Below are 14,539 nucleotides of genomic sequence, written 5' to 3' on the forward strand. Positions count from 1 at the left end.
TGCTGGACACCATGGGACGGGGATCGAGATTATAAGGGAAATGTTTGACTTTATTTAAGAATAGTTGACTTCACTCGAATTGGAATTTTTAAGAATTACCCTTACTAACTTCATTACTACTCCTATACGTTTTCCTGACTTGTATTGCGTACTTTTTTGGGTGTCTCCCTAGTTTCGCCGACATTTTATTTACCCCCCCCCCCTTCGGTTTTCAGTTTTAATCATACCTTTCGATATATTAATGGGGGAGGGGGATATGTCGGCGAAACTGACTGGGGACAAACCAATTTTTAGTAATTATTTGATCCCTGCCTGTGTTGATTATTAACCTGAATCGATTAGAAAAAAAAAATCTACCTCAACGTGAGCGAAGCCGCGGGTAAAAGCTACTAAGCTAAAGACGTCGAATTTTGATTAGTGTCACGTAACTTTGCGGCTCTTGCGTGAACTCGAAACTGTAAAGGAATGTAAATATTTTTAAAGATATATGGAAAGAGTATTAAAAGGAAGCATTTAAACAGCATTAGATTTTTTTAAACCGTTGGATTTTTATAAAAAAGTATTTGAAAATTGACTATTTTTTTACCTTTTTATTAAATTTTAATGCCAATGCGTGATCTGAAGACATAAATATTATTATTTTTTTCATTATTTTTTCTATGTTTAAGACGGAAATACACAACTTTGTTTTTGCTATTATAAGTTGCTAATCGAACAAATATTTTTTCTGCCCCCCCCCCTAATGTATATGTGACAGTCATTAAACTAAAAATGTAAAAATACTTTGTTATAAAGAAGAGAGTGAACACATCCTAGACACATTTAACTGAACTGTATTAATGTGAAATTATTAATGAATTTTTACCTACTCTATATATTTCTTCACTTCCCTATTTGCACGGGTCAGTTTTCCATTGTTTCCTATTTGTAATTTTTTAAGTATAGAGTTGATCAAAGGAAAGAACATTTGCCATATAGTTGATCCAGCTATTTTTCCGACGTCACTGATCATCTTATCAAGTTTGATCCTTCTAGGATCATTGTACTTAAGACGTCTGCCAAATAACAAGGAAGCAATGTTGTTTGACATGCTCGGAGCTAAGATGTCAGACATTTTGGTCGGACTTCCTTCCAGCTGATCCATGCGCTCTAACAGTTCAAGGATTTCATCCTGAAATAAACAGAAGGGGGGGGGGATAAATGAGGTAATGAAGATCATAGCTCCTACAATAAACAGACATAAATTAGCATCTTGTTGCCCGCAAAACATAGCGTTCCCATCGTTGTAGAATCGTTTCCTTCCTCCCTCCTTCCTCATCCCTTCCAGGCACGACAGCTCTGGGTGGGACCTGGCATTCTCAAGAATTTTCTTTCGGGTCTCTCTCTCTCTTTTTTTTTGGCCATAGCTAGTCAATTTTTCACTTTTATTTAGTTTATCACAATCGTTTCCTATGTGGCTTAATCATTACTTTAATTATCTCTAATTATTTTGTGCACGTAGCAACAAGTTTAAGTACTAAAAATAATAATAATAAAGATATAATTCAAAACTGCCCAACAAAGAAAGTTGTGTACTTTTCTCAATGTTTTTGAATGAGAAATTTATTGTACACCTAACGTTTTAATCATACACCGCAGCTTGAGAGACAAAATCTTTTTTGCGGCACTTGTACGAATAATCATTTTTTTTTCTTTGTTTTTCGTCATCTAACGGTCATATTCACCAGCCGATCTGAGCCTTTGTTAACCAACAGCCACTTGAACCGTCTACCGGCCAGTAGCGGCCTTATTCACCAACAGTTTTGAAACCTCGTCAGACTGGTCGGACTTTCAAACCACCAGTCGAAGCATTCTATCAATCAGAAGGTTTCATTCGGTGGTCCAGGTGGCTGAAGGAGGTTTGAATAGATTGAGTATATAATAAATGGTTGAGAATTTTATTAATACGGTTTAAATACTTTTATTTTATCAATGTTTAATTTTCTGAGTTGAAAAATTTGTTTCAATGCTAGCGTATTTTTGTAACCAAAATTTCGTAAAGGAAAATATTTCCAGAAAGTAGTTGGTAAGAAATTCATTATTATCTTTTTGAAAAACCTGTTAGAAGATATCTCTAAAACTATTTAAAGCGAAATTCAAATATTTTAAAATAGGCGGTAATTAAAATACACTCAAGTATGCTTGTTAGAAGTTATACTTTTTAAACTCATAATTTTTACGTAAGATGAGAGTGAAGTCTCCACTTGCAAAGGAAATTGTACGCGCAATGTACGACACCATGAAAATAGTATTTAACCAAAAGCATTTTAAAATATAGTTCTGAGCATAGCGCGACTATGATTTTTGAAGACACTGGTGGGTCATTCCATGAAAACAGGTAACTCGATGGTAAATTTTAAAACTCTTTATTCAGGAAAAATTTTTGGTGTGATTGAAAAGTTAAAATGTTAAATTTTATGTTTTGAGTAAGATATCAAAGTTTATTTTTTCTGGAATAGCAACACATTATTCTAAAGATAATAGTCCAGTTGCGAACAAGCATGCTGCCTTTCAGCGTCAAATTTGAAGCTGTGATTTTCATTAAAAAAATCAATTGAATTTTTTAAAGTCAAGTTTATAGGCAAGTCTAAACTTTATTGTTTTCGTATTATTAAATGTTAAGATCCAAGATACGTCCTAATAACTATACTAACACATACAAAAACCTTCATTTTTGTGTCCTGCGCGTGACGCAAAAGATGAATATTTTTAGTTTGAATGAAAAGGAAAGTCATTTATTTTGTGTACTTGTTATTTCTAAAGCTAATTATTGCAGTACTCTTATGTTATGACAGTTTTAGAACATTAAATAAATTTTAGTTGGAGAAAATTCTGAAAACAAAACTGTCCCGCACGTGACGCGATAAACAAACAAGTGTAAGATAAACATTTACAAGTTAAAAATCTTGAACGAAACTTTTTTCCGCATAGTTAAAGATTCTAAAATATATTATTCTGGAGTAAGAACTCTTTTTTTTTTTTTTTTACATAAGTACGACTATTTTTATGAACTAATCAACCGTTCATAAGGAACATATTTTTATTTCTGAAAACTTCATTACGGAGTACTCGAAGTGCTTTAATAGTTATTTGCTTTAGGAATTGATTATTTAAAACAAAAATACATGTAACTCTGCATGAATATAATAGTAACAAAATAAAATTATTTTTATATTTTCTAGTTACGAACTTCTTGTGGAACAAATATAGTTTTTGTAATAAGTTTTCCTTTTTCCCTCTTCTTTTTTTTCGCTACTTAATACTTGTTTCTGTAGAAGGCAGGCGATAATTTTATTATTCACTAGCTCCGTCTCCCAGCTTTGCACGGTCTGTCGCAAAAATAAAATTTATGTCAAGTGACGCATGTTCAATAATCAGCCTTGAAAAAAAAAAAAAAAATCTGCAAAATTTCCTCGACAGATTGCAGAAAAATAAACAAAAGTGAAAGATTTTTAATTCCTCGATTACAGGAAAAGCCTTCAACGCATAGGATACGTAAAGCTGTGCGGGGATTTTGAGGAATTGTTTTCATTATCCCAATGGAATTCTTCAAAATATGACTTTATTATTATTGTTATGAAGTTAGAACAAAATATTTAAATATTAACGAAGTTTACTTGTTTAACCGAGACGGAAGAATTTAAATCTAATAGTGCAAAGACAATGAAAAATAATCCTTTTTACTAACAGTAAAGCTGAAAGTCTCTCTGTCCGGAGGATATCTGGATGTCTGTGACGCGCATAGCGCCTAGACCGTTCGGCCGATTTTCATGAAATTTGGCACAAAGTTAGTATGTAGCATGGGGGTGTGCACCTCGAAGCGATTTTTCGAAAATTCGATGTGGTTCTTTTGTATTCCAATTTTAAAAAAAATATCATAAGATGGACGAGTAAATTACTAAATTATCATAACGTGGAACCGTAACATCGGCAGAAGCCAATTGACGAGATACGAAATTATCATAACGTGGAACCGTAAGATGAGTACAAGCCAACTGGCGAGAAAATTCACCATACATTATTTGTAAATATACAGGCGAACCAAAAGACTTTTTGATTTTTCTATTACGGGCAAAGCCGTGCGGGTATCACTAGTAAGAAATAAAGCTGCGTTAGAAAAATAAAATTTCCAGAAGGAAGAAAATAAAAGTATTAATGAAATAACAAGAAGTTCCGTCTAGGCCATTCTTCTGTGTGAAGTTTTGTATAAATGCCGGTGAAATTACATGAGCAAATCTTCAGAATATATTCCATTTCATGTTCAAAATAGTTCATTAGTAGTTCATTTAATAGCTTATCTTCTTTATCTTTACTAATAATAAAGCTGAATGTCCCTCTGTCTGGATCTCTGTCAGGATCTCTGTGACGCGCATAGCGCCTAGATCTTTCGACCGATTTTCATGAAATTTGGCACAAAGTTAGTTTGTAGCGTGGGGGGTGTGCATCTCGAAGCGATTTTCCGAAACTTCGATGTGGTTCTTTTTCTATTCCAATTTTAAGAACAAAATTATCATAAGATGGACGAGTAAATTGCGAAATTATCATAACGTGGAGCCGTAACAAGGGCACAAGTCAATTGGCGAGATACGAAATTATCATAACGTGGAACCGCAACATGGGTACAAGCCAATTGGCGAGAAAATTCATCATCCTTTATTTGTAAATATACAGGCGAACCAAAAGACCTTTTAATTTTTCCATTACGGACAAAGTTTGCGGGTACCACTAGTTAATTTATAAATACATTTCACTAAAATACTTTTTTCGAATAAAGTGTTTAGCAAATACTTTATTTTGCGTATTGACTCAGTTTCTGACATTCAAAAAATATGCTCTTGCATAAAATTTGCAAATGTCCCGCACGTGACAACTCTGTCCCGCACGTGACGCTATGCATCATAATTTTTTTCAACAGTTTAAATTATCATTTCTTAGGAAATTATATGTGTTTCATACACATATTGGAGCCTTGACTTTTAATACCTTTAGTTTGTTTTGCCATCAGATTTTTATTAGAGCAGAAATGTTAACTAAATCCTGTAACAAATGATAAGAGGTTGACTTTAGATGTACCGCACATGAAGCTTGCAAATTAATTTTTTTCAAGCAACAAAAATATGTAAAATAAAATTATAACTACGTCTGACGTCTCTTTGTGCTAAAGGTAAAGATAAAAACATGTGATATCTCCAGTTTGTTAAAAATATTAAGCCTTATAACAAATTTTTGGTAAAATACTGGAATCCAATTGTCCCGCACGTGACGGTGGAATGGCCCTGGGCACGAAATTTATTTGGTGTCCCCCCCCCCTGAATATGTTTAGTGTTAATGAAGCAATAAACTATTTTGATACTTGTGTATTAAGATAGCTATACGAAATTTGGCAGTACCTTATATTACAATATATACTTTATATTATACAGTATAAACGGTGGAAATGATATGGTATACGACAAATTAAACATTGCAACATAAGATGCCGTCAAACTTTGCCCGTTGCAGTAAGCTATAAATATGAAAATTCCTCATGACTTTTAATAGATAAATACAGACGAAACTTGGAGTGGTTTTGAGGTTTGCAAAAGAGATAAATTTTTAAGGGTAATTTTACTTCCTGGATTTTAGTTTTATATCTTGCTGTAGTGCGATATGAAGTGAGTCCAATTAAAACTAGCGAGAGAGAGAAAGAGGTAAAGTGACTCCGTTTTACCTAGATAGCTTCGTGTAGACAAAGGATTATTACATAAACTTTAAAAATTCCATACACGTATAATAAAAGTTCCCAGTTTCTTCTGTTATTTATTGGCGTATTGGAACATGGCAACTTCTGCGTTGAATTTAACGAAAATTATTTGCGAAAGGCCCATTTTCTAACGTGATGAAGTAATTTTTAATTTGAAACATTTCATAAAAAATACTTCTGTTCAGCTATATATAAAATGCAGTATATCTCACTTTTAAGTGCTCTTCCATTTTCGTTTTCCCGAAACCTAGATCTCTCAACATTCTCAAAGCAAAGCGCCTTTGGTCTCTCCATGCCATATCCGTAAAAGCACCAGTTCCTAAAGAAAACAAATTTTTAGAAAAAAAATTCTGTTAAACTCAGTTTATTAGATTCAGATATGTTTTTTAAAGTATCACATGCAAGTACTCAAGCTTATTTTACATACAGTACCGGCAATGTATGAAATACGACGTTTTGTAAAGTGTCTAGACTTTCTGCAGAATATCCGAGTTTAAGACCTCATATCTGTAATACTACGCAAAAAATCCTTTGTAATCATTTACTACTGTTAAAGAGCGCAAGTCTAATCCTTTGTATGCGACAGGCTAACGGTTTCCCTCTTTCCTGTAAAGTAGCGGTTATGTGACTTGCGTTAATCTGACTCTGAGGTACAGATATTAGGCATTCTAAAAAGCGCCGGCATTTCATTTACTGCCGGTAATATGCACAGTGTGACTCTAAACATGTCTCCATAACGAAGCGAAAATATATGTGCGGGGGTAAATGCATTTTTTTTTCGTAATATTTCTATTACTTTTGTAAGATATCCAACGTTTTATTCAGTAATATTTTTATACAGATTTTATTGAAACAATAGCATTCAAAGTATCAACAAATGAAGAGAGAAATTGTTCTTGATCGTACTGATCCTTATATCCCCCGATTATCGATTGATTTATCCCCCTGATTTTAATAAACATTAAAAGTATCAACAAATGGAGAAAGAAAATGTCCTTGATCGTACTTATTGATCCTTCGCTAAACTCGAAAGGGCTATCCGTAGGCCTTCCCATGAAAGCATCGCTTGCAAAGGCTTCCTTGATCGAATTGTAATCTGTCAGAATAACGACATCAATGCCTCCGAGCCGCACCCTGTAAGACAATATATTCTTCATTTATCATTTTTCTATAACTTTTATACATTTTGTAGACATAAATCGATGAAAATTTTGGTACCCAAAAATGTGAAGTGGTGGACGAAGTTTGAAACAATAACTTACGTAAATACTTTTTTCTACATATCTCAACTCCAAGGTGTAGCCAACAGTGGGGTTTAGGGTTAAAACAACCCCCAAACACGTTTTATTAAACCGTATTGGGGTCATTCCATGGAAAACGGTCATTTTGTCTCGCACGTGACGCCTTTATGTCATCTTTACTAATAATAAAGCTGAAAGTCTCTCTGTCTGGATGTCCGGAGGATGTCTGTAGGATCTCTGTGACGCGCATAGCGCCTAGATCGTTCTCCCGATTTTCACGAAATTTGGCACAAAGTTAGTTTGTAGCATGGGGGTGTGCACCTCGAAGCGGTTTTTCAAAAATTCGATGTGGTTCTTTTTCTACTCCAATTTTAAGAACAAAATTATCATAAGATGGACGAGTAAATTACGAAAGTATCATAACGGGGAACCCTAACATGGGTACAAGCCAATTGGCGAGAAAACTCACCATACATTATTTGTAAATATACAGGCGAACAAAAAGACCTTTTAATTTTTCTACTACAGGCAAAGCCGTGCGGGAACCACTAGTTAAAAATAATGCATTATTATATCAATGAGCAAATATTTTCTGCTTAACAAATTACAAATTTATGTATGATGTCCTAAGCAATAAATTTCGTCATTACTCTTTAAAATTATTACTTTTCAGTGAAATATATAAACTATCACGTGCGGGGCAAGCGGTTGACTTTTTCTGGGAATGACTCATTAGAAACCTAGTATGTTAAAATCTATACGTGTAAGTATTGTTGTTCCGTTATAACCCAAAACTCCTGCAATGTAGAAACTTGGTACTAGATTGCTGCTCCACTTTTCTTCATTCAAACCCCGAAAAGACCTTAGCAAAACCACAAAAATTCTCCTTTTCAAAATTTAATAATGGGGTGGTTTCCTTCGGCCAAAAGTACTACTTTTAGTCATTGAAATGGACAGACTGAGCAAAAAAAAATGACATGGACCCAGAAAATACTTTCATTTACCCAACAGTTCTTTTTTTAATTTTTTAAAATGTCCGATTTTTCAAACAAGGCGTGATCTTGATGACGTCACAAATGATGCACTTTGCCGCATCTTTCTACTACGGTTCCACGTTATGATAATCAAGCAGCGAAATAAAATTGCGCTCTACGCTTGCTATCAACCATATCGTTGCCAATGCACGTGAGTAAAGATGCGAATTAATTTTTTTTCTGTGAATGGCAACATTGAATGGCATTTCATCATTTGTGATGTCACACGACATAAGTGTAAACAATGAAAGCGCACCGATTTAAGTAATTTTTAAAAAATATTAAACTTAAATAATCTATTTAAAAAATGGTCAGATCCTATGTTTTTAAGCATGCTCTTTCAGAAAAAAATACTTTTTGATTTTGGAAACGACCCCATTATATGCATGAATAAAAAATGATCTTGACGTCTCGTACCAAATGCTGCAGTTTTTAACAGTAATTTTAATTTTTTAAAACTGAAATTATGCTTAAATACTCACTTACTCGTCATAAGGCCCCTATATATTTATATAGCGGCTCTAACTCGTCAGGCTCCCCTATATTGAAAACGTATTTTCAAAAAGTGAAATCAATCATTCCATACGGCCTATTTTTCATTTGTCTCATAAATTATAGCAGCTATTATATTTTGGATTCTTATGTGGATGATTTCTCCTACATTCGAAGCTGGGATTTTTAACTTCACAAGTAGTAACATTTTTTCCACTTCCGTTTTAGTGATGCTTATTAAAAATCAGTTAACTAAGTTATGGTTTTTCTGTCAATAGAAAATTAATAATTCATTTAAAAAAAAATAATGTAATAATTGTAACAATAAGTGGAGTGAGGAGAGTGGGAAAAGTGAGAAACTATTTCATACACCAATGAAACAATGGTCGATAAAAAATATTTAGAGCTCAGCGGTGCAAGCAATTCGAGATATAAAAGATCCTAACAATGCCAAATCAAACCGTTTGATGGTATAATAGATTTTAAACATCATTATCCAAGCAATTTCTATTTTTCATGCAAAAGGTGAATTGAGGTAGCGAGAAGCAAAGGGTGGCAGTTAAGTGGACATTTTTAAGCTTTGAGTAAAACGCGTTAAAAATTACAGACCTAGGTAGGCTTTCATTGAATTTTTTTCCTAAATCAAGCTGTATAACAGCATTCTGCTGCAACTGTTATAGCAGCAATAGCTTTATAACAGAGGAGATGTTTACCTACCATTTGTACTGATTACATCCAAGGTTTTAATTTTGGCACTAACATCCTTGGGTCATTTCACGTCTGATCGTCTAATACCATGTGCAGTCATGTCTCAGATTTCGTCCATTATTTTTTTACGAACAGATATCTATGAGAAAAGCCCAAATTATTTTTTTTTTAGATTTTTCGAATGAAAATTACGCTTTGGAGATTTTTTTAAAAAAATCGATTTTTGATCACTTTTCGGTGTCACCGTTTTGGAATGAATTCAGAAAACCTCTCTAGAAAATCTTTGTTTTTGAAACAATTAAACTGAATTTGATATCAATTTCAAGCTAATATTTTCCTCTTTCAGTGTGCATGACAGAAAGTATTCTATGAACAGTTGGGTGTTGCCACTCTTTATTTAAAGTCAGCTTTTATTGAGCAATCCCGATTGCTTATTGTTCTCACTTGACTGTTTTGATGTCCTTTGATTTTATTTTCCCACCGCCACCCTCTGCAGCATCACCGTCGACCGGGTCCTCACGATGCTGCTCCTATAGCGAAAGCCATCTCCAGGTTGCATCCATATCCTACACACACGCACATACATACAAAACTACACACACACACACATACACCTACCCACACAAACACATACACACAACTACCCACACATTCATGTCTGCACATAGATAAAAACACATATGCCTACACACACATACACATACCCCTACACACAAACACACATACCCCCACACACAAACACACACGTCTACATACACACACTCGTGATTGCGAAAAACATAATTTAAATTCAAGATGTCAAAATTCAAATTATTTTTTTTTTCAATTGGGAAATTAAATAAGTTACATCTCCGGAGTACCTACTACGATCTGCATCAAAAAAATTTTGTCGCATATTTAAATCATTCCCTTGCTTTGTAGAAAAAAATAGAAGGGTGTTCTTTGTTGTTTTGAAATAAAAAAATAAAGTTTGTTTTGCAGAAAATACAAATTTTCTATTACTTTAAATCTCTTTTAAACTTAAAAAAGGTCAAAAACGTTTCAGAACAATTAATACTGGACTCTCAAAGGATTTGTATCAATAGTTAATCGCTAAAAAGGTGTTTACTTTTGAAAAGAATTGTGCAAAAACCTCCGTTTCAGACTTCGCAAAAATAAATAAATAAATAAATAAAAAACACCTTTGAAAGTGTACCAAATATTAAGAATAATAATTTGAAGAATAGCATAAAAAATATTTCTAATGGTATAATTTAGCCTTTCTTTTTTCTTTTCTTTTTTTTTTTTTTTGACAATAAAAGATGGGGGGGGGGGAAGAATAATTACTATTGAAAAGTTTTCATAGTCTAAATTTGTTTGGATTACGTAACACCTGACAATGATCTTCCGCTCATACAATACTCATGCAATATGCATCATTCTTCTTTCGCTTTGAAAGTTAATCGACACATATCTTTCGTCGATTATAAAATGTGAAATGAAAGGCATGCTTGTGAGGACGGCATTTTTTTTTTTTAATTTACTATTTCCTTTGTATTAGAAGATGAAAAAGTCAGAATTTTTATCAATAAGTTTCAAAGAGGTTTTAAAATATACTTAAATCAGCAAAAATAATCTTCGTTAGGGAAATCTAGAGTTGTGGAGTATTTACTGCAAGTGTGGAATTTCATTGTCAGGTGTAACGTAATCCAAACAAGATTATGCTAAGGAAAGTTTTCAACAGTAATTTTTCTTTTCCATCCTTTAATGTCAAAAAAAAAAAGCAAAATAATTTCATTAAAAATATTTTTATACTGTTCTTCAAATTATTATTCTTAATGTTTAGTACACTTTCAATCAAAAGTGGTTTTTAATTTATTTATTTATTTATTTTTACGAAGTCTGAAACGGAGGTTTTTGTGCACAATTATTTTCAAAAGTAAACAACTTTTTAGCGATTAACTATTGATAAAAATCCTTTGAGAGTCCAGTATTAATTGTTCTGAAACGTTTTTGGCCTTTTTTAAGCTTAAAAGGGCTTTAAAGTAATAGAAAACTTGTATTTTCTGCAAAACAAACTTTATTTTTTTATTTCAAAACAACAAAAAACACCCTTCTACTTTTTTCTACATAGCAAGAGAATGATTTAAATATGTTACAAAAAAAATTGATGCAGATCGTAGTAGGTACTCTGGAGATATAACTTATTTAATCTCCCAATTGAAAAAACATAAAATCTGACTTTAGATAAAGAGTGGCAACACCCAACTGTTCATAGAATACTTTCTGTCGTTCACACTGAAAGAGAAAAATGTCAGCTTGAAATTGATACCAAATTCTACTTAATTGGTTGAAAAATAAAGAGATTAGAGAGATTTTCTGAATTCTTACCAAAACGGTGACTCCGAAAAATGATCAAAAATCGAATTTTTGAAAAACCTTCTCCAAAGCGTAATTTTCATTCAAAAAATCTAAAAAAAATTAATTTGGGCTTTTCTCATAGATATCTGTTCGTAAAAAAATAATGGACAAAATCTGAAACATGATGGCACGGCCGACTATTTAATTTAGGCGATTTGACGTAGAATGATCCCCTTTTGTTTCTCACTGCCTCAACTGACGAATGCGTTGGTCTACTCTACATCGGCAAATTTAAATAAAGGAATTATGTATTTAAAAATTTCAACAAATTTAATAGCATGAAATCTAGGTTAATCAAGCATACAGATATAAAAAAAGGTCTCCTCATTTTGCACATTAATAAATGCGCATATTATTATTATTATTGTTTTGTATAAAAGAGAAATCTACTTTCAGTCAAGGAAACGTGTCGGCGGCAAAGAAATTCTGAAATGTAAAAGATAAAGAATGGGAGAAAGAGGCCCTATCTTTGCCATGCATGGGGGCGGTTTGGCGGACTACGCAAATCAGCCCCGTATGCATTTCTACCTGAACATGTTACATTGAATTGAAATTCCGTTGTTTTCAATAAAGTTTCCTCCGGCATTTTTATTACACCCCCTCATGCCTCATGGTATTTGTCCCTAAAGTCCCATTTGTAAAAAAAAATCCAGAAAAAAAAAACACCTGATGGATAAAAAATTTTACAATCTGTCTCGTACTTCAGAAAGCCATTTTTTCATTTTCATACTTTTTATGTTCCCTTCTAACCTCGTCCGGCTGTATCTTCCTAGGTCTCCTGCTCGTTCGTTGCCCTTGCCATTAACTTTTCAGAATCTTGATCACTCACTCTCGTGATATGTTCCAGCCATTAGACCTTTTTTTGATTTAATATAATTTATTCTATTTTTCACTTGAAGCAATTTTGAATTTTATGCTTACATTGTTTCCCCTAAACAACACCCTCTATACATGCAATATACCGGCAGTCCGGTTATACCACCAAGAGACAGCAGCTTCGTCCTTGTTTGGGACTCATCCGTCCAGAATAACCGAGCTGGAGGCAGATGTCATTTCACTGGCGCTGAGAGGGACAACCGGGTATCTGTCCCTGGATGGCATAACCTGGCTGTAGGTGTATTGCATGTAGCTCTGCTTTAGCCCTGGCTTCGAGATGGTAACTTACTGCTCCACACCCTTTATAGACAAGAAAAAGGAGAACTTAATGGATACAATAATATGAACAATACAATACTCACTTATAGACAGGGCCATATCTTTTTGCTAATTTCGCGAACTTTTTGTAAGGTTTACTTGTCAAAAAGGGCAAATAACCCACAATTGGTAAACCTGCTGGGCCTGGTAACGAATTGGGGTGTTTTTTCCTTAATGTGAACCACAACGACACCAACACTAGAAACGCTGAAACAAGAATAATAGTTGTCAGTTCCATTTTCGTCTTTCCTTCGATTGATGTTCTACTGTTGTATTTTAGAGCTAAGAGCGATATCTCCCTCTACTGCGTTATCTTATATGCAGATGAATTTCGTTATCAAAGCGTCACTTGATAACCTTTAACCGTTATATAAAACACTGATTGTCAATTTATGTTTTTAATGTGATGGAACATTTTTTTTTTCATAGGTTGTGTTATAATTTTACTTTTATGTATCCCTTCTCGTATAAATCATTTGCGGCTGTTCCCAGCCTTTATTACCTGATCCCTAAACATAAGTAAAATATATGAAAAAAAAATGTAATTTAGGATTTTTTCTTTTTGATTTGAAACACATTGTATCACTTACCGTCCTGCTCCAGGTCTTTTCAAATTGTTAAAAAAAAAAAATAAAAAAAACTAGCTGCAGACTAGTTTACAGGCGCTCCGATGGAAGGTCACGGGAAGTCACTGGGACCTCCCAAAAATTTCCTTATTTGGCAAATTTTGTCGGACGATTCGGGAAAATTATCATTATTCGACAAAGTTCGGAGTTTCATTCGGTGAAAATTGAGAGTTTCCTCCTTCCCAAACATTTAACCCACGGGAGCCTCTGCTGTGTTAATTGTAAGGAAATAGCAAGGAAATAGGTAGAAACGTCACTTAAATATAAAAAATATTTTTAGTTCTAAAGATTTATTTCTATAAACTTGGATCGCTCTAAAAAGTATGACATTTGTTTGTGATTTCTTGATTGCAACACTCAAAAATTGCAGTTAATCTTAATATCTTTGTATTTGGTTTAACTCTAAAGCAGACAATAAAATTTTAGATGAAAAGTTGAGAGAACAAATAGATGGTATACAGCTTTGTACGAATAACTATTACTGTACCACCTATATTTCTTCTGCTTCCAATTTTTAATTTAAATTTCATTCACTGCTTTAGAATTCATCCAAATAAAAAGATACTGAGACTAACTGCAATTATTGGATGGTTTAATCAAGAAATCATTTAGTTATTTTATTTCATACTTTTTAGTGCGAACCAAGCTTGTAGACTGAAGAAATAGTCTTTCGAATTAAAAGCGTTTTTTATGTTTTATTTTAAAGGTTTTTGTTTAAGAAATTTATTTGAGGTGAAATTTATTGAAATTTAAAATGTATTTACCTGTTACCTATGCTTGAAAAAAAAAAGCGGTATTGTCTTCCTTTCTACCCTACTGTATCGTTAAAGTCAAAAAAAAAAAAGGGAAAAAAGACCTGAAAGGTGGCTTAGTGCATCGTAAAAATATCGCTAAATACAAAAAAAAAAAATAATAAATAAATAAATAAATAAAATAAAATAAAAATTAATAAAATGATTTCAAAAATATCAAAAACTTAAAACTTGGAAAGAACCTTTTTGAGATGGGATAATGTGTGTCTGTCGGTCCGTCAGTCTGTCTGTACCCCCCTCCCCTCCCCCA

At 33.2% G+C, this 14,539-nt stretch overlaps 1 protein-coding gene across 1 annotated transcript in view; it reads right to left on the minus strand.

Annotated features, from left to right (window-relative positions):
- The window catches only part of LOC129234544 (cytochrome P450 18a1-like), a 28,653-nt gene extending 15,558 nt beyond the window's left edge, over positions 1–13,095 (minus strand). Inside the window, exons 1-4 of the mRNA XM_054868559.1 lie at positions 12,896–13,095; positions 6,789–6,916; positions 5,995–6,101; positions 870–1,171 (exon numbers count right to left, since the gene is read on the minus strand). Of these exons, the coding sequence (XP_054724534.1) occupies positions 870–1,171; positions 5,995–6,101; positions 6,789–6,916; positions 12,896–13,089 (731 nt within the window). The 5' untranslated portion in view covers positions 13,090–13,095. The remainder of the gene's footprint in view (positions 1–869; positions 1,172–5,994; positions 6,102–6,788; positions 6,917–12,895) is intronic.
- Between the last annotated feature and the right edge of the window lie 1,444 nt (positions 13,096–14,539).

The sequence above is a fragment of the Uloborus diversus genome, chromosome 1 (genome assembly GCF_026930045.1).
Source record: "Uloborus diversus isolate 005 chromosome 1, Udiv.v.3.1, whole genome shotgun sequence".
NCBI classification, from domain to species: Eukaryota; Metazoa; Arthropoda; class Arachnida; order Araneae; family Uloboridae; genus Uloborus; species Uloborus diversus.